The sequence below is a fragment of the Pristiophorus japonicus genome, chromosome 19 (assembly GCF_044704955.1).
Source record: "Pristiophorus japonicus isolate sPriJap1 chromosome 19, sPriJap1.hap1, whole genome shotgun sequence".
NCBI classification, from domain to species: Eukaryota; Metazoa; Chordata; class Chondrichthyes; family Pristiophoridae; genus Pristiophorus; species Pristiophorus japonicus.
The window spans coordinates 77,480,279-77,500,437 of record NC_091995.1 but is presented as its reverse complement, the minus strand read 5'-3'; the positions used below and the strand labels follow the sequence as shown (position 1 = coordinate 77,500,437).

Sequence of the window (20,159 nt, the reverse complement as noted above, 5' to 3'; positions counted from 1 at the left end):
CTGGAATTTTTTGAGGATGTTTCCAATAAAGTGGACAAAGGAGTACCAGTTGATGTGGTATATTTGGACTTTCAGAAGGCTTTCGACAAGGTCCCACACAGGAGATTAATGTGCAAAGTTAAAGCACATGGGATTGGGGGTAGTGTGCTGACGTGGATTGAGAACTGGTTGTCAGACAGGAAGCAAAGAATAGGAGTAAATGGGTACTTTTCGGAATGGCAGGCAGTGACTAGTGGGGTACCGCAGGGTTCTGTGCTGGGGCCCCAGCTGTTTACATTGTACATTAATGATTTCGACGAGGGGATTAAATGTAGTATCTCCAAATTTGCGGATGACACTAAGTTGGGTGGCAGTGTGAGCTGCGAGGAGGATGCTATGAGGCTACAGAGTGACTTGGATAGTTTAGGTGAGTGGGCAAATGCGTGGCAGATGAAGTATAATGTGGATAAATGTGAGGTTATCCACTTTGGTGGTAAAAACAGAGAGACAGACTATTATCTGAATGGTGACAGATTAGGAAAAGGGAAGGTGCAACGAGACCTGGGTGTCATGGTACATCAGTCATTGAAGGTTGGCATGCAGGTACAGCAGGCGGTTAAGAAAGCAAATGGCATGTTGGCCTTCATAGCGAGGGGATTTGAGTACAGGGGCAGGGAGGTGTTGCTACAGTTGTACAGGGCCTTGGTGAGGCCACACCTGGAGTATTGTGTACAGTTTTGGTCTCCTAACTTGAGGAAGGACATTCTTGCTATTGAGGGAGTGCAGCGAAGATTCACCAGACTGATTCCCGGGATGGTGGGACTGACCTATCAAGAAAGACTGGATCAACTGGGCTTGTATTCACTGGAGTTCAGAAGAGTGAGAGGGGACCTCATAGAAACGTTTAAAATTCTGACGGGTTTGGACAGGTTGGATGCAGGAAGAATGTTCCCAATGTTGGGGAAGTCCAGAACCAGGGGTCACAGTCTAAGGATAAGGGGTAAGCCATTTAGGACCGAGATAAGGAGAAACTTCTTCACCCAGAGAGTGGTGAACCTGTGGAATTCTCTACCACAGGAAGTAGTTGAGGCCAATTCACTAAATATATTCAAAAGGGAGTTAGATGAAGTCCTTACTACTCGGGGGATCAAGGGGTATGGCGTGAAAGCAGGAAGTGGGTACTGAAGTTTCATGTTCAGCCATGAACTCATTGAATGGCGGTGCAGGCTAGAAGGGCTGAATGGCCTGCTCCTGCACCTATTTTCTATGTTTCTATGTTTCTATTTGCGGGGAAACCAAAACTAGGGGCAATAAATATAAGATAGTCACTAATAAATCCAATGGGGAATTCAGGAGAAACTTCTTTACCCAGAGAGTGGTGAGAATGTGGAACTCACTACCACAGGGAGTGGTCAAGGTGAACAGCATTTAAGGGACATAATATACATATGAGGGAGAAAGGAATAGAAGGATATGTTGATGCAGTGAGATGAAGAGGGGTGGGAGGGGGCTGGTGTGGAGCATAAACACCGGCACGGACCTGTTGGGCTGAATGGCCTGTTTCTGTGATGTAAATACTGTGTAATATTTTGTCAGAGCTATGGCGGATGTGTGGAAATAGATAGCTATATTAATGGATTAATAGAGAATGGATTAATACATAAGTTGGGACTGTCCAAGTGTTATCACACCCCCCCTTCCCACCATCCCGGAGATATCTGCGCTCCTCTAATTCTGCCCTCTTGAAAATCCCCGATCTCAATCACTCCACCATTGGTGGCTGTGCCTTCAGCTGCCTGGGCCCCAAGCTCTGGAACTCCCTCCCTAAACCTCTCCGCCTCTCTACCTCCCTTTTCTCCTTCAAGACGCCCCTTAAAACCGAACTCTTTGACCAACCAGTGCTAATTTCTCCTTATGTGGCTCGGAGTCAAATTTTGTATAATAACGCCTATGTGAAGCGTCCTGGGACGTTTTACTACGTAAAGGTGCTGTATACATGCAACTTCTTGTTGGTGGTATTTGCTGCATGCCATGAAAGGTAGTTCTCATCTCGTGCTGGTAATGGTAAGTGACCTTGAAAACATACAGGAAATAGATGTTGATGTACCTCTAGGTCCCAGCGACTGGAGCAACAGCAAGTACAATATGATCAGTGCTGCTACACTGACCAGATACACAATTTTCAAATGGACGAAGGATGAAAGAAAACAGATTTACATGGGCGGGGCTGGGGCGATGCCGGGAGGGGGGGTGGTGTTGGGGTTATTTAATAATTGTTCAGTTGATCAGAATGAAATACCTTTAAGGACTTGCTGAGGGACAAACTGAGCCCTATGGTTAGCAAGCGCAGACTCAACAAAGCCTTGCGCCTTTCATAACCCCCCGGATGTCCCAAAGCGCTTTGCAGCTTTTTGAAGCGCAGTCACTGTTGCAATGTGGGAAATGCAGCAGCCAATTTGCGCACAGCAAGCTCCCACAAACAGCAATCTGATAATGATCCGTTTTGGCAATGTTGACTGAGGGATAAATATTGGCCCAGGTCACCGGGGATAACTCCCCTCTGCTCTTCTTTGAACTAGTGCCATGGGATCTTTTGCATCCACCCGAGAGAGCTGACGGGGCCTCGGTTTAAGATCTCATCCGAAAGACGGCACCTCCGACAGTGCAGCACTCCGTCAGCACTGCACTGGGAGTGTCAGCCTGGATTATGTGCTCAAGTTTCTGGAGTGGGACTTGAACCCACAACCAAGCATCAATGCAACAATCTTAAAGAAGAAAAATAAGCTTCACTCAGTTTGCAATGTGGGTGGGGGGGTGTGCGGAGAATCCAGAAAACTTCACAAGTAGATCAAAGGGTGATCGGGGGGCCAAAGAGAGAGCTGCATATGAGAATCGCTGTGGACACCGAACAAAGCTGGTTGAGAATAATTGGCATGCTTGGAGTGTTTGAAGAATTCTCCAGGATAGGTGATGGAAACATGCCCCGAGGTAATGGAGTGTACTCCATGCAGATTTACACAACTAACATCAACAAGACAGTTTCTAGATGGGTAGAGAGAGCTCAAAATAAACAAAAATCCCCCCGGGCGGACAGTGCTTACCCCAGCGTACACGAAGAAAGCTGTGACAGTGATGAGGAGCCACTGAATGCCGACACGCTCTCACAGATTGGCAGAGAGTTAACCGGTCGCCCATTGAAGGCAGTCTAATCCAGGGCAACTACAGACCCGTCGGCTTCTCATCCATATTGGGTAAAATAATGGACTCGCTCCTCAGGACCAAGCTCGCGGGCCAGCTGTATGGCAATATATATCAATCAACATGGCTTCCGCAATGACCAGGAATGCAGAAGTATCTAAGGGCCGAGGTGTCGATCCCTGTTCCAGCAGTCCGATATTGGGGCGGGGAGGGCATGGGGAAACTGGGCCCTTCCCCAGGTTACACCACTGCCTCCCGCCAAACAATGCCACCTCTGTGCCCCACCCTGCTGCGGCACGCTGCTCCCTCTAATGGCCCCGGCCCGCTGATGGTCTTGCAGGCCGGGACCGTGCCGATTTCTTGGCTGGGTCGCCACACGTTGCTCCCTCTAATGGCCCCGGCCTGCTGATGATACCACCGCAGGGAGCAGCGCCTGCTGCTGTAGGAGGGCGATGGTTGCGAAGCCAGGTCGATGATTGCAGTGCGGGCAGGCACAGCAGGAGGGGCGAAGGACCGGCAAAAGCTGTAGATGGAAGTGACTGGGGCCCAGGAGAGGCGTGAGTTTGGGGCTCAAATGAGGCGAGGGCCCAGGGCCAGCATGGGCCCACACTGCAATCCGTGCGCGCACTAGGCCCCTGCAGCAGAGCTGGTCTCCAGTCGTCTTGGGTAACCCTTGCCACTGGACCAAGACCTAGCTCTGTCGTGCCCGTGTGGTGGCTGGTGTGCAACGGCCACCCCATGTTAAAAAAATCCACGCACAGGTATCTTCAACCCTTCAACATGTAGTTCGGGACCTGGAATATTAGGTCCTTCATTGAAACACCCGTGAACTCATCCCTTTTTGGCGTGGAAGCAAATCATCCTCGATACGAGGGACCGCCTATGATGATGATGATGATGATGCTGCTCCCCACCACGACCGTTAATTTTGGACCCATTACCTGTAATCTGCCAGGATCCGAATTTGAACCAAGTTCTCCTGATTTCATGCCGTAACTTCGGCGAGAGAATCGCACGTCCGCCCTCCCCCATGTCCCAGAGAAACAGCGTGTTTTGGCGCATTCCATTTGGAACATTAGGAAAAGGAGGAGGCCATTCAGCCCCTCCTGCCTATTCTGCCATTCGATGAGATCATGGCTGATCTGCACCTTAACTCCATTTATGACGCCACTGGAAAACAATCAGGAGCAACACCAGCCTTCCCACTCACCAAGACTTGCAAAAGACCCACCACCTAAGCACCTAAAATCGGGCCCTACCGTTCTAGGAAACGGCAGCCAATGTTCAGGCAGATGCCATGAAGCTGCTGACCAGATGGGCTGAATCGTGGGACGCACAGCAACATAAGGAACCGACACCTCATCATTGACACAGCAGCGGACTCCCTCGGACACAGCGGGCAGCCCTCGACCCAACCCGCACGGGGCACGGACACTGCGCCCACACGTGGAGGATGAAGGACAACCCCGCGGCGGTGCGATTGTGGCCGCGAATCCCAGAGCGTGAGCACGCCACATCTACCCGCCCGCTGAGATCTGTGGCGGGAGGCGTTCCGGGGGTGGAAATTGCGTGGCACCCCATCTGGGGCGATAATGTTTACGGCAGCGCGAGAGAATATCGCTGGGCACTCGGCGAGGAATGCCGGCGCGAACTTCCGCTTTCGCGCTCCAGGAAGTGGAGCGCTAAGTCAAACGCAACCACTTCCCTCGGGAACGCCAAAGCCGGCAAGAGGGGCGGTAGCAGCGCCACGCGGCCCAGTGTCGCGGGTAGTACTGCCGGGAACCGAGGCTCCCTCCTTCCCGTAAAGGGAAGGACCATCGCTGCAGGCTCTGCATTGAAACGAGATCCCTCGTCGCCAACGGCAGCTGCGATCCGCCATGATCAGCCACAAGCTCTCGAGCAGAGAACAGGGCTGATCGATCACGGGTGAGGGAAGTGCTGAAAAATTGACAGAAGGGATTTAGAAACATTTCTTGTTGACCCAAACTTTAAATATGGGGAGCGGGCAGGGAAGTGGAGTTGAGTCCATGATCAGATTAGCCATGATCTTATTGAATGGCGGAGCAGGCTCGAGGGGCCGATTGGCCTACTCCTGTTCCTATTTCTTATCTTCTTATGTCGCCCCCCCCCCAAGCGCCCGGCCTCCTGCTCAACGCCTCCTGCAGCTGTCGGTGTTGTCACCCGGTGATGCTGCAGGGGGCGGAGTCGAAGTACGGTTCCGGGATTCAGATAACTCAATAAGGCCAGCTCTCTACTACCATTTTCCCATTGTCAGCATCTTCAGGTAACCAATCCCATTGATGAAAGAAGAAAGAAAGACTTGCATTTATATAGCGACTTTCACAAACTCAAAACGTGCCAAAACACTTTACAGCCAATGAAGTACTTTTGGAGTGTAGTCACTGTTCTGTTGTAATGTGGGAAACATGGCAGCCAATTTGCGCACAGCAAGCTCCCACAAACAGCACTGTGATAATGACCAGACAATCTGTTTTAGTGATGTTGATTGAGGGATAAATATTGGCCCCAGGACACCGGGGATAACTCCCCTTGCTCTTCTTCAAAATAGTGCCATGGGATCTTTTACGTTCACCTGAGAGAGCAGACGGGGCCTCGGCTTAACGTCTCATTCAAAAGACGTGCAGCGCTCCCTCAGCTCTGGAGTGTCAGCCTAGATTTTGTGCTTAAGTCTCTGGAGTGGGACTTGAACCCACAACCTTCTGATTCAGAAGCGAGAGAGTGCTGCCTACTGAGCCATGGCTGCCATTGTTATGTATTTTAGTTACTCTTCTATATAACCACCTCCCTCCTCCCCCACCCCCACCGGACATCAATCAAGTCTCCTTGACTGTGTTGAGAAAGCAAGACACCAGTTGTACTGCGGAAAACCAGATAAATAGGAGCCGCAAGTATTGTATGGACAGTGTAGAGATTGCTAAAGGTGAAGTAGATGTGGAGATATGTCTCCAGGCACGTCATATCACTGTAGAGCAGCAACAAACAGCACAGGCACAAGGCTAAATTAGATTTCTAGAACACTGGAATGTAAGTCAGACAATGTCATTCTTAAATAAAAACAGAAAATGCTTGGAATACAGTCAACATGTCTGGCAGCAAAGGCAAAGAGAGAAACAGAGTTAACGTTTCAAGTCAATGCTCTTTCATCAGAATGGCATTCTTAAACTGCACAGTCCCTTGGTCCCATCTCACCACAAGTCCTGTGGCCAATGTTTAGTCACAGAGACAGAAGGGAAGAGACATTCAGGCCACGGAGACTTGCAAAGAAAAGCCACGTGGTCAATGTCGAGGGATTAAGTTGCGAGGAGAGACTGGAGAAACTCATGGGGTGAAATTGCCCCGTGCCCCGTTTGGAGGCGGTAACCTTCCGGAGCGGGCATGTTTATCGCCCGGCTGAGAAGTTCCGCCCCCCCCCCCCCCCCCCCCCCCCCGGCACGGAATTCGGCCCGTCCGCCCCTCAACGTTCTGCGTAGCGCTGTCAGAGGGGCCCCGCGTCCGTGGAGGGGCACTGCCGGGGGGGGGGGGGGGGCGGTCGAGCGCCGGAGAGTCCAGTGCCCCGCCGGTAACGTTAGCGCTATGCACAACGTTGATGTGGCAGAACACTCCTCCTCTCCCGCGACCTCTACCACCTCGAAGGACAAGGGCAGCAGGCGCATGGGAACACCACCACCTCCACGTTCCCCTCCCAGTCACACACTATCCTGACTTGGAAATATATCGGCCGTTCCTTCATCGTCGCTGGGTCAAAATCCTGGAACTCCCTCCCTAACAGCACCTTCACCACACGGACTGCAGCGGTTCAAGAAGGCGGCTCACCACCACCTTCTCAAGGGGCAATTAGGAATGGGCAATAAATGCTGGCCTTGCCAGCGACGCCCACATCCTGGGAATTAATTTAAAAATGTAGATGATGGTCACGAAGAACTTCCACACACAAGGAAAGATCTTCATGAAAGGGCTGGAGGCAGAAACTTTAGATTGATCCAGTTAGTTTGGGGGAATGTGTTTCTGTTAATCTGGACGGGTCAGCTTGGAGGGCTCAATATATTGTGTTTGAAAAATGGCTCCTGCAATGGTAGCAACCCTTTGAGCTCCCTTAATCTTGAGTATTATCCTTCGCCATCTCTGTCCCTTTCTCACATCGTTTCAGTTCCCCGTCCTGATCTCTCCCTCTGCAGCTCCATTCCCCCCTCTCTCTATTTCCATTCGGGAAGCACCTTGGGATATTCCTCACAAAAGAACCAGAGGCAAGATGAGGAGATTTTCTTTGTTACGCGGCGAGTTATTGTGAGTTGGAACGCTCTTCCTGAAAGGGCAGTGGAAGCAGATTCAATAGTGACTTCCAAAAGGCAATTGGATAAATCCTTGAAGGGGAAGAATTTTCAAGGCTATGGGGAAAGAGTAGGGGGAGTGGGACTAATTGGATCGCTCTTCCAAAGAGCCGGCACAGACACGATGGGCCAAATGGCCTCCTTCTGCGCTTTATCACTCTATGACTCTAAAAAGGAACTAATATTGAGTAGACTAGGCCTCTATTCTCTAGAGTTTTGAAGAATGAGAGGTGATCTCATTGAAAGATATAACATTCTTAAGGGGCTTAACAGGGTAGATGCAGGGAGGATGTTTCCTCTGGCTGGAGAGTCTAGAACCAGGAGGCACAGTCGCAGAATAAGGGGTCGGCCATTTAGGACTGAGATGAGGAGAAATTTCTTCACTCTGAGGGTGGTGAATCTTTGGAATTCTCTATCCCAGAGGCTCAGTCGTTGAGTATATTCAAGGCCGAGATCAATAGATTTTTGGACCCTACGGTGGTGTTGAGGTCAAAGATCAGCCATGATCTTATTGAATGGCGGAGCAGGCTGGAGGGGCCGAATGGCCTACTCCTCCTATTTCTTATGTTCTTAATGTAAAAACAAGTGGATTGTGCTAGTTTTAGCTGGGGCCCTGATGAAGTGGCGATGAGAGGTCTCAGCGTCCATCGGCTCGACAAGGGGTTAAATAAGGAAGGGTTAGTGCGCTGGCTGCTGTTCAATGACCCCTTGCTGGCAACTGCATGGGTACAGAAACCGAATATGGTTAGGCTCAGGCCGGGATGTGATGCCAACCGCACTCTATTAGTCTGCTGGCAGTGTTGAGGATCGTGAAGCGTAGCCTCCTGGGTGAGGTGGTGGAAGGCTGCCAATGCCTGTGAAACCCGAGCCAGCTTCAGTCGATACCTTCAGGAGGGGAGAAGGGAACGTGGAATCCAATGGGGAGAAGGGAAAGGACATGCTGTACTTTGCAAACTCAGTCCCTCAGCACGACAAGGACACCAGTCCACGCCTCACCCATTTTACAGGCGTAACGCTGATGTCTAATCCCCCAACGTGGCGGGGGCGTGAGCGCTCACATTCAGCCCGGGAAACACTCCGCCCGCCATATTGGTAAAGGCTGAGTAAAGAGGCGTCCAGGGCCCCTGCCTGAAACAGGCTTTCACCCCTCTGCATAGGCGAGTAAGGGGCCTAATGCCTGTTTGAGGCCCCCTTTTGTAAAGTTCGTCTTCCCTGAACTCGGCCAGGGCAACATGGTCTACAGTCGGCTCAATCGCAGGCCCTCGGAGAGGTCACTAGAGGTCGTCAGCAACACCGTTCGTTTCCTCACATACACGCAATCTGGGGCCTGGAGTAGCAGGAATGACGAAAACTGTTGCTGGCTCATATTTGCCATCCTCCCCCCCCTCCCTCTCCGGCTCTTCCCCCTCCGCCTCCCTCTCCGGCTCTTCCCCCCGCCTCCCTCTCCGGCTCTTCCCCCCCCTCCCTCTCCGGCTCTTCCCCCCCCGCTCCCTCTCCGGCTCTTCCCCCCCCCCTCCCTCTCCTGATCTTCACCACTCTCCTGACCTCCCCACTCCCTCTCCCGATCCTCCCCCCCCGCCCCCCCCGCACCACCTGTCCCGATCGTACCCTCCGTCCCCTCTCCGGCTCTTCCCTCCCCTCCCTCTGCCGATCTTCCCCCTCACCCCTTTCCTGATCCCCCGTCCTTCTCCATCTCGCCCCCTCCCTCCCCCAATCGCACCTCCCTCTCCCTCTCTCCCTCGCCCCCTCCAGCTCCCTCTCGCCCCCTCCCGCTCCCTCTCGCCCCCTCCCGCCAACTCTCGCCCCCTCCCTCTCCCTCTCGCCACCTCCCTCTCTCGCCCCCCCTCCCTCATGATTGCTTCCCACCCTCTCCGAGGATCTCCCTTTTCACCGGCTCGCTCCCTGGGGGCCGCCCTGTGGGCGTGTGCAGCTGGGCGGTCTGATGTAAACGAGGCCCAATATCGGGTGTCCCTCGGGCCTGCTACGCTCGGACTCAAGAATTAATCCCTGCATCCAGCCCGCTGTGGCAGGCCAGATCCTGTGTATATAAAGATGTTAGCCCGGGGGGGAACGGAAACGATGGGGCTGCTTTATTGCTCCCGACGGACTCTCTGCCCACCTCTCACTCAGCTCACAGCGCCGGTGCTGAGGGAGCAGACGGGAGAATCGTACCCAGGGAACGGAGGCTGTGAGGAACGAGCGAGTACTCGCTGAGCCGTGCTCGGAGCCAACCTGCGAAGTGGGTTACAATTAGGTTTGGCCCGAGGGGCTTCGCCACACTCAGCGGGAGCTAGTGAATGTCAGAACCATCCAGTCCCGGCAGTTTAATGGGAGACGCGGCAAAATGGCCTAATTACCACTGCTAGCCTGTGAAGCTTAATTGATTAGTCTCCCAGTGAAGGATGGTGCGTCTGTAATTAGATCTGAGCTGACACATTGGATGAAGCCTTAGATGTAGATGTGCCTCCTCTCCGCTGCTCGTTATAGACCTGCCTCCAGCTCTCTGCCTTTTCCCTACCCCTGCCCTCCCTCTCTATAAATAAATACACCGCAATAGCTTTATTTAACCCTGCACGTTTCGAAGGGTTTGCAGCATTCTTGGGACCGTTCCTTGTGTTACATAGAATCATAGAAATTTACAGCACAGAGAGAGGCCATTTCGGCCCATCGTGTCCACGCCGGCCGACAAAGAGCCATCCAGCCTAATCCCACTTTCCAGCTCTCGGTCCGTAGCCCTGTAGGTTACGGCACTTCAGGTGCACATCCAAGTACTTTTTAAATGTGGTGAGGGTTTCTGCCTCTACTACCCTTTCAGGCAGCGAGTTCCACACCCCAATGGGTGAAGAAAATTCCCCTCAAATCCCCTCTGACCCTCCCCCCAATTACTTTAAATTTATTCCCCCTGGTTTTGATCCCTCTGCTAAGGGAAACTGGTCCTTCCTATCCACTCTATCTAGGCCCCTCATAATTTTACATACCTCAATGAGGTCATCCCTCAGCCTCCTCTGTTTCAAAGGATACAACCCCAGCCTATCCAATCTTTCCTCATAGATAAAATTCTGCAATAGAATGATATAGATTGTACAGCACAGAAACAGGCCATTTGGCCCAATTGGTCTATGCGGGGGTTTATGCTCCACACGAGACCCCTCCCACCTTACCTCATCTCACCCAGTCAGCATATCCCTCTATTCCTTTCTCCCTCATGTGTTTATCCAGCCTCCCCTTAAATGCATCTACGCTATTCGCTTCAACCACTCCCTGTGGCAGCGAGTTCCACATTCTCACCACTCTCTGGGTAAAGAGGTTTCTCCTGAATTCCCCGTTGGATTTATAGAAACATAGAAATTTACAGCGCAGAAGGAGGTCATTTCGGCCCATCGTGTCCGCTCCGGCCGACAAAGCGTCGCACGGCCCTCGGTCAGCATCCCTGAAGGTTACATATAAACCTATGACCAATGAACAATGGCGGAAAGGTAAAGAGCACCCAGCCCAACCAGTCCGCCCAGTTATTAGTGACTATCTTATATTGATGGCCCCTTGTCCGGTCTCTCTACCAACCGCCCCCCCAGCCTCCACTGGTGGGAACTTCTTTTCTAAGGATAAGGGGTAAGCCATTTAGGACTGAGAAGAGGAGAAACTTCTTCACTCAGAGAGTTGTTAACCTGTGGAATTCCCTGCCGCAGAGAGTTGTTGAGGCCAGTTCATTGGATATATTCAAGAGGGAGTTAGATATGGCCCTTACGGCCAAAGGGATCAAGGGGTATGGAGAGAAAGCAGGAAAGGGGTACTGAGGTGAATGATCAGCCATGATCATATTGAATGGTGGTGCAGGCTCGAAGGGCCGAATGGCCTACTCCTGCACCTATTTTCTATGTTTCTCTGTTTCTGTGTTTCTCTACACCTACCCTATGAAACCCCTTTATAATTTCAAAGACCTTTATGAGGTCACCCCTCAGCCATCTCTTCTCGAGAGAAAAGAGCCCCAGCCAGTTCAGTCTATCCTGATAGTTAGAACCGCTCAGTTCTGGTATCAGCCTTGTAAATCTTTGCTGCACCTTCTCCAGTGTTGCTGTGTGCTACAGCAGTGTGCGCTGAACCAGCTGTGAAACCCCTGCTGCATATTTCAGGATTGGGGGCCACCACTTTTCTCCGAGGGGCCCTGCTCCTCTCTGAGCACGGTGGGACAGGACTGTCCACACACCGTCCTCCTGCCCCCCCACTCCCCCCCCCTCAGCCGACAATGGTGTGTTCCTGGCACCAGCTATGTCCCACCCAACCTGGGAGAGTCCACCTCGGGGCTGGGGTAGGGTTCCCAACTCCGAGTTGAACGTCTTCCCGGAGGTTTTCTTTATGAAAGGAACCCCCGGCCGAATTTCTGGTTCTATCCTCACTCAACGTCCGCATACAGCCTCCAGCGGAGAACAATCTGGAGCAACCCTGGCAGTGTCAGCTGTGGCTCAGTGGGCAGCACTCTCTGTCTTGCCTCTGAATCCAGGCTGACACTCCAGTGCAGGGCTGAGGGACTGCTGCACAGTTGGAGGTGCCGTCTTTCAGATGAGATGTTAAACTGAGGCCCCGCCTGCTCTCTCAGATGGACATAAAAGATCCCGCGGCACTATTTTGAAGAAGAGCAGGGGAGTTATCCCTGGTGTCTTGGCCAATATTTATCCCTCAATCAACGTAACAAAAAAACAGATTACCTGGTCATTATCACATTGCTGTTTGTGGGAGCTTGCTGTGTGCAAATTGGCCGCCGTGTTTCCTACATTACAATAGTGACCACACTCCAAAAGTACTTCATTGGCTGTAAAGCGCTTTTGAGGCGTCCGGTGGTCGTGAAAGTCGCTATATAAATGCAAGTCTTTCTTTTCTTTTGATTCTTTGACCTGACTAACTCAGGGGTGTGGAGGGCAGTTGCTGAAGTCCCGACTCTCCAGGCTAAGATCAGTGAACTCAGCAGACTCCCGGGGATTGAACCAGGGTCCTTCTGACCTGTGTGGCTTAGTGATTCTGTGTGTGGGGGGAGGGGGAAGCTCAGACTACTGGTCCAGCCCATTGCCCCATCAACTCTCCACAATAGATTATTGTCTCATTTGTTGGCCTCTTATACGTTTCCTACCTTAAAGAAAGAAAGACTTGCAATTATATAGCGCCTTTCACAACCACCGGACGTCTCAAAACCCTTTACAGCCAATGAAGTACTGTTAAAGTGTAGCCACTGTTGGAATGTGGGAAACGCGGCAGCCAATTTGCACACAGCAAGCTCCCACAAACAGCAATGTGATAATAACCAGATAATCTGTTTTTAATATGTTGATGGAGGGATTAATATTGGCCCCAGGACACCGGGAAGAACTTCCCAGCTCTTCTTTGAAATAGTGCCCTGGGATCTTTTACAACCACCTGAGAGGGCAGACGGGGCCTCGGTTTAACGACTTGTCCGAAAGATCTGTGTTTACCCTATCGACTCTTGTTTTGATCATTTACCACATTGTAACCGTGACTATACTCCGAAAGTGCCTCATTGGCTGTAAAGGGCTTTGGGACGTCCGGTGATCGTGAAAGGCGCTATAGAAATGCAAGATTTCTCTGGCGCGACTGCCTTACTCAAACGACGCTCTGCGTTTCCTTTGCCTCCACAGATCAGCCTCACCTGAATAACGCCTCTGTTGCGTCGCCGAGTGTCTCCCAGATGGGACTGCCTCACCCCCACAACAACATTCTGCAGCGGATGGCCTCTGCTCCCCTCCAGGGTCAGGAGTACAGTAAATACGCCACGCTGAAGGCAGTGGGTAAGTCGCGTCTGAGCAGTGCCATCCGCCAGCCCATAATCACCCAGCATCCCCCCGGGCAGCGATGGGTCATCAGGTCCACACGCCTACAGTGGACCAGGAGCAGGAGTAGGCCGTCCATCCCCTCAAGCCCGTTCCACCATTTAATGACTGCTCTGTCCCTCAGCTCCACTTACCCATCTTTGCTCCATGTCCCTTCACACCGTACCCAATTAAAAACCTGACGATCTCAATCTCCATTTGCTCGTTTTGGGGGAGAGAGTTCCAGATTCCACTGCCTGTAATCTATTCCTTACGACATCACAGGGCAGACAAGATGGGGCCGAAATTCAGCCTCCCGGTAAGGCCCGTTAGCACCGGAATATCCGACGATTTGGCCGCAAAATTCCGCACGGGTGATTTTTCTGGCGGTCCCCACTTGCGCCTCGCTGCTGCCAAGCGGCTTTAAGTGCGTCAGCAGTGCGCACACCGCTGGGACCTCCCATCTCCCGAAAAGCTAACGCCCGCCAAGCGTGCCCCCGACAGCGTTCTCTGTCAGTGCACCTTGCATTCTCCCCGTGAGCCCGCGCTGCGTGGCAGCCGTTAAAGTCGGGGGCCCACTGCCGCGGCCGCCATTTTGTTTTTATTTCTCTTGGGTGCCCGGCCGAAACCCTCCCTGGGTTAAGGGGAGAGCGTGGCGAGGCAGATGCGCGATGATGTCACCACCGCTCCGCTGCTGAGTGACAGCGGCGGAGAATCCGTCCCATCCCCACTTCCGCCCCACACCAGCACTTACCGCCCCCATTATGACCAACTTCCTGGCCGATTAAAAAAAAATGACAAAGAGCTGAATGTCGATCAAGAGTCAACCTGTTCGTACTCGGCGGTGAAAACACTTTAAAAAAAGGTAAGTGCGCCAGGTTTATGCCGGGCCTGAATTTCGGCCCCGATAGATCGACAGAAACTCGTCAACATCACCCTTTTATTGCATTTACATCAGCTGTTGCATTATCACACTAGTCCACTAGGTGGAGCAGTAGTCCACTAGGTGGAGCTCTATTACATTTCTCCCTCCTTAATGAAGAAGTAATTGTAACAAAATAATCATCAAACATAACTTGCAGGGCTATACACAACAACAAAAAATTCCACCACCCTTTGTGTGAAGAAGTGTTTCCTGACATCACCCCTGAACGGCCTGGCTCTAATTTTAAGGTGATGGCCCCTTGTTCTGGACTCCCCCCACCAGAGGAAATAGTTTCCCTGTGTTTACTCTATCGACTCTATTTTTAGCATTTCTAAAACCTCAAGTCGATCACCCCTCAACCGTCTAAACTCGAGGCAATACAATCCTGGTCTATGCAACCTGCCCTCATAATTTAACCCTTTAAGCCCCAGTATCATTCTGGTGATCATCCCCGCGGGCAGAGCCTGGTCCGCCTCCCCTCGGACCGCAGCACATACATCATCATCATTATAGGTGGTCCCTCGACCGAGGATGACTTGTTTCCACATGAGTTCACAGATATTTCAATGTCCTGAACTCCAATTGAGGGGGTGGAAGATGCCTGTGCGTGGATTTTTTTAACATGGGGTGGCCGTTGCACACCAGCCACTACACGGGCTCGACAGAGCTAGGTCTTGGTCCAGTGGCAAGGGTTAACCAGGACGACTGGAGACCTGCTCTGCTGCATGGACCTAGTGTGCACACATATGGCAGTGTGGGCTGGCCTGTGCTGCCCCAGGGCCCTCGGCTCTTCTGGGCCCCGTACCCTCATTCGCCGAACCTCCGCCACAATCATGCAGCACATACACATACCGTCCAGTAGGGTGCCACGAGCAGCGCTCCAAGACCAGGAATCACGGCCGAACGTTCCCTTGGGCCAATTGTAGTCACCCAGTGACTTAACTCTGTACACGCTGGAGAACAAGCCTGACGCCTCCTGGCTCCAACCTTAGGAAGGATGTGAAAACCTTGGATAGGTCGCAGAAAAGATGAGAATGATTCCAGGGATGAGAGAGTTCGGTTACGTGGATAGACTGAAGAATCATATCATAGAAATTTACAGCACGGAAGGAGGCCATTTCGGCCCATCATGTCCACGCCGGTCGACAAACAGCTATCCAGCCTAATCCCACTTTCCAGCTCTTGGTCCGTAGCCCTGTAGGGGCACTTCAAGTGCACATCCAAGTACTTTTTAAATGTGGTGAGGGTTTCTGCCTCTACCACCCTTTCAGGCAGTGAGTTCCAGACCCCCACCGCCCTCTGGGTGAAGAAATTTCCCCTCAAATCCCAACCAATTACTTTAAATCTATGCCCCCCTGGTTGTTGACCCCTCTGCTTAGGGAAACAGGTCCTTCCCATCCACTCTATCTAGGCCCTTCATAATTTTACCCACCTCAATAAGGTTTCCCCTCTGCGTCCTCTGTTCCAAAGAAAACAAACCCAGTCTATCCAATCTTTCCTCATAGCTAAAATTCTCCAGTGCAGGCAACAGGAGAAGCTGGGGTTGTTCTCCTTAGAGCAGAGAAGGTTAACCCTCACCACATTTAAAACGTACTTGGATGTGCACTTGAAGTGCTGTAACCTGCAGGGCTACGGATCAAGAGCTGGAAAGTGGGATTAGGCTGGATAGCTCTTTGTCGGCCAGCGCGGATATGATGGGCCGAAATGGCCTCCTTCCGTGCTGTAGCTTTCTATGATTCTATGAGTGATAACTCGCACTTGCTGATGCGGCAGTGCTTTATAACTTCCATTGTCTGACACCACAACGGAACCAGCTTCACCGTTGAGTAAATAGGATGAACTGATCAACATCAGAACTGCGGAACATGTCCCGGTGTTGTATTATGTAAGAAGAAGGCAGGTTGAGCGCAAAGCACAGCCCCCTTGTGGACTATTCGGGGTAGGGTCGCCAACTCTGATTGGGCCTATTCCTGGAGGTTTCATCACATGACCTCCCGCCGCCAACCGCCCCTCCCCCCACACGTCCATCCTCACAGTGTTCCCCCCTTCCCAAGCCAATGGGAAAACAAAACGTCTCTTCATTACATGATTAGATGATTCTTTTATGGGTGTGTCTGTTTGTTATCTCTAGACTTGACTATTCCAACACACTCCTGGCTGGCCTCCCACAGTCTACCCTACGTAAACTAGAGATGGTCCAAAACCCGGCTGCCCGTGTCCTAACTCGCACCAAGTCCCGCTCACCCATCACCCCTGTGCTCGCTGACTTACATTGGCTCCCAGTTAAGCAACGCCTCGATTTCAAAATTCTCATCCTTATTTTCAAATCCCTCCATGGCCTCACCCCTCCCTATCTCTGTAATCTCCTCCAGCCCCACAACCCCCTGAGATGTCTGCGCTGCTCTAATTCTGCCCTCTTGAGCATCCCTGATTATAATCGCTCCACCATTGGTGGCCATGTCTTCTGTTGCCTGGGCCCCAAGCTCTGGAACTCCCTCCCTAAACCTCTCCACCTCTCTTTCCTCCTTCAAGACGCTACTTAAAACCTACCTCTGTGACAAAGTCACCTGCCCTAATTTCTCCTTATGTGGCTCGGTGACACAATTTTATCACATAATACTCCAGTGAAGCGCCTTGGGACGTTGCACTACGTTAAAGGCGCTATATAAATACGAGTTGTTGTTGTGTGTGTCTCATACATTTACACATTCATACAGGCATGCTATTTGCACGCACAAACATGCACCCACACATAAACACACATACATACATACATACACGTATATACGCATGTAGAATCATAGCACAGGAGGAGGCCATTCGGTCCATTGAGTCTACGTCGGCTCTTTTGAACAGCGATCCAGTCAGTCCCACTCCCCGCTCTTTCCCCATATCCCTGCAGTTTTTTCTCCCTCAAGTATTTATCCAATTCCCTTTTAAAAGCCACTATTGAATCTGTATCCAGGCAGTGCATTCCAAATCCTAACCACTCGTTGCTTGGAAACGTATTCCCCTATGTCACCTCTGGTTCTTTTGTCAATTACCTTAAATCTGGGCCCTCTGGTTATCAACCCTTCAGCCATTGGAAACTGTTTTCCTTTATTTACTCTATCTAAACCCTTCATGATTGTAAACACCTTCATCAATTCTCCTCTGTCAGTGTCAGCTGTGGCTCAGTGGGTAGTACACTCACCTCTGAGTCCCACTCCAGGAACTTAAGCACATAAATCTAGGGGGCTGACACACCCAGTGCAGTGCTGAAGGAGTGCTGCACTGTCGGAGGTGCCGTTTTTTTGGATGAGACATTAAACCGAGGATCCGTCTGCCGTCTCAGCTGGACGTAAAAGATCTCATGGCACTATTTTGAAGAAGAGCAGAGGAGTTATCCCCGGTGTCCTGGGGCCAATATCTATCCCTCAATCAACATCACTAAAATAGATCATCTGGCCATTATCAAATTGCTGTTTGTGGGAGCTTGCTGTGTGCAAATTGGCTGCTGTGTTTCCCACATTACAACAGTGACTACACTCCAAAAAGTACTTCATTGGCTGTAAAGCGCTTTGAGACGTCCAGTGGTCGTAAATGGTGCTATATTTGCCTAAATTCTCATCCTTGTTTACAAATCACTCCATGGACTTGCCCCTCCCTATCTCTGTAATCTTTTTCAGCCTCACAATCCCACAAGATGTCTGCGCTCCGCAAATTCTGGCCTCTTGAACATCCCTCATTATAACTGCTCAACCATCGGTGGTCGTGCCTTCAGCTGCCTGGGCCCCAAGCTCTGGAACTCCCTGCCTAAACCTCTCCGCCTCTCTACCTCTCTTTCCTCCTTCAAGACGCTCGTTAAAACCTACCTCTTTGACCAAGCTTTTGATCATCTGCCTTAATTTCTTCTGTGGCTCGGTGTCAAATGTATCTGTTTGTCTGTAACACTGGTGTGAAGCACCTTGGGATGTTTTACTACGTTAAAGGCGCTTTATAAATAAAAGTTATTGTTATTATATATAGATGCAAGTCTTTCTTTCTTAGCCTTCTCTTCTCCAAGGAGAACAACATATATAGAAAAAGAAACATAGAAATTTACAGCGCTGAAGGAGGCCATTCTGGCCCAGCGTGTCCGCGCCGGCCGACAAAGAGCCACACGGCCCTCGGTCAGCAGCCCTAAAGGTGACATATAAACCTATGAACAATGAACAATGAATAATGGCGGAAAGGTAAAGAGCACTCAGCCCAACCAGTCCGCCCCACACAACTGCGACACCCCTTACACCGAAACATTCTACACTCCCCCCACCCCCCCAACCGGAGCCATGTGATCTCCTGGAAGAAGCAAAAACCAGATAAAAACCCAGGCCAATTTAGAGAGAAAAAAAATATGGGAAAATTCCTCCCCGACCCATCCAGGCGATCGAAACTAGTCCAGGAGACTACCCTGGCCGTATTCCATTCTCTGCGGTACTTGCCATATACGCGCACACAAATATCCAGACACACGCATACACAAACTATTTCTGAATCTTTCTTGCCTATTTTGCAGCAGAAACAGTGGCCGACGACTTTTACTCGAAGAGATACCCGGTGATGGACCTGCCTCCGTCAGGAACCATCTTCCCCGGAGTGGCCCACCACCAGAAGGACAGGCAGGCGGGGGACGCCTGCGGCTTCATGGCGGCGACACCGGGCCAGAAAACCAAAGTCAGCAAAATGAACACGCACCCTCTCTTTAACTCCAGCTACAAGGGCTGGGACCAGAGCCAGCCCATGGGCCGGAGGCACATGTACGCCGGCCGGAGGCAGTACAGCATCGAGCACTTGCCCGAGATCTTCAGCCCTCCCCTGCACTACAAGCAGCCCCAGCGACACTTGTCCACCAATAGCAAGACAGAAGTCACCGTGTGACGGCTCCAAGTGAGAAATCATTGGTTGTACTAAAGGCCACAACAAAAAAGGGAGCTGAAAGGGGGCGGGGGTGGGGCGGGATGGGTGGGTGGGGGGGGGGGAGGGGGGGGTGCGATAAAGCCCCGACCACAACTCATTGCATGCGATACAACCCCACGCTCCCACATTCCTCTTCTTCTTCGGCAGCCCCTCGGAGTCGAGGATGACTTGCTTCCACGCGAGCTTGAGTTCCAAGGTGGCTGATGGGTCCGATGCGGGACTACAGGGCCAGAGGCTGGAGGCCTGGTTGGCAGTTTGTTCGCCAAGCCTCTCGCGCCTTCACTCCCGGCGGGACAAGACGTGGCCACCTTCACGTGGCTAAACTGGGCCCTGGTGAAGATCTTCTGCTCCCCCCCCCCCCCCCCATAACCCAAATTTCCACAAATGTTCCCACCCCCCCCCTGGGCCAGCTGAGGGGCCCATCAGGGTCCATGGATTTAGTTCGGGGGTGGGGGGGGGAGGGGCGCAGGCTGAAGTGGGTGTCTTTCGGGCTGCGAGAGTGAGCCTCCGGTTAGCCTGGCTGCTTACCGTTAGCGAATCGAATCTCTCGCCCTGTCTGAGGGGCACATTGCTGTCAGCGGCCAATGGCACAATCCCAACATGCTTAGAGTGCCTCGCTCTCAAGCTCCGAAATCCACATCTGTGCTTCGTTCCATCACTGCCTTTCACCACCCTTTCATCACCGCCTTTCACCACCCTTTCATCACCGCCTTTCACCACCCTTTCATCACTGCCTTTCACCACCCTTTCATCACCGCCTTTCACCACCCTTTCATCACCGCCTTTCACCACCCTTTCATCACCGCCTTTCACCACCCTTTCATCACCGCCTTTCACCACCCTTTCATCACCGCCTTTCACCACCCTTTCATCACCGCCTTTCACCACCCTTTCATCACCGCCTTTCACCACCCTTTCATCACCGCCTTTCACCACCCTTTCATCACCGCCTTT

At 51.8% G+C, this 20,159-nt stretch overlaps 1 protein-coding gene across 1 annotated transcript in view; it reads left to right on the top strand.

Moving 5' to 3' along the window:
* Positions 1 to 19,166, top strand: part of LOC139230271 (protein shisa-9-like) — a 148,119-nt gene extending 128,953 nt beyond the window's left edge. The window contains exons 8-9 of the mRNA XM_070862099.1: positions 13,172 to 13,321; positions 18,805 to 19,166. Of these exons, the coding sequence (XP_070718200.1) occupies positions 13,172 to 13,321; positions 18,805 to 19,166 (512 nt within the window). The remainder of the gene's footprint in view (positions 1 to 13,171; positions 13,322 to 18,804) is intronic.
* Positions 19,167 to 20,159: the final 993 nt, after the last annotated feature.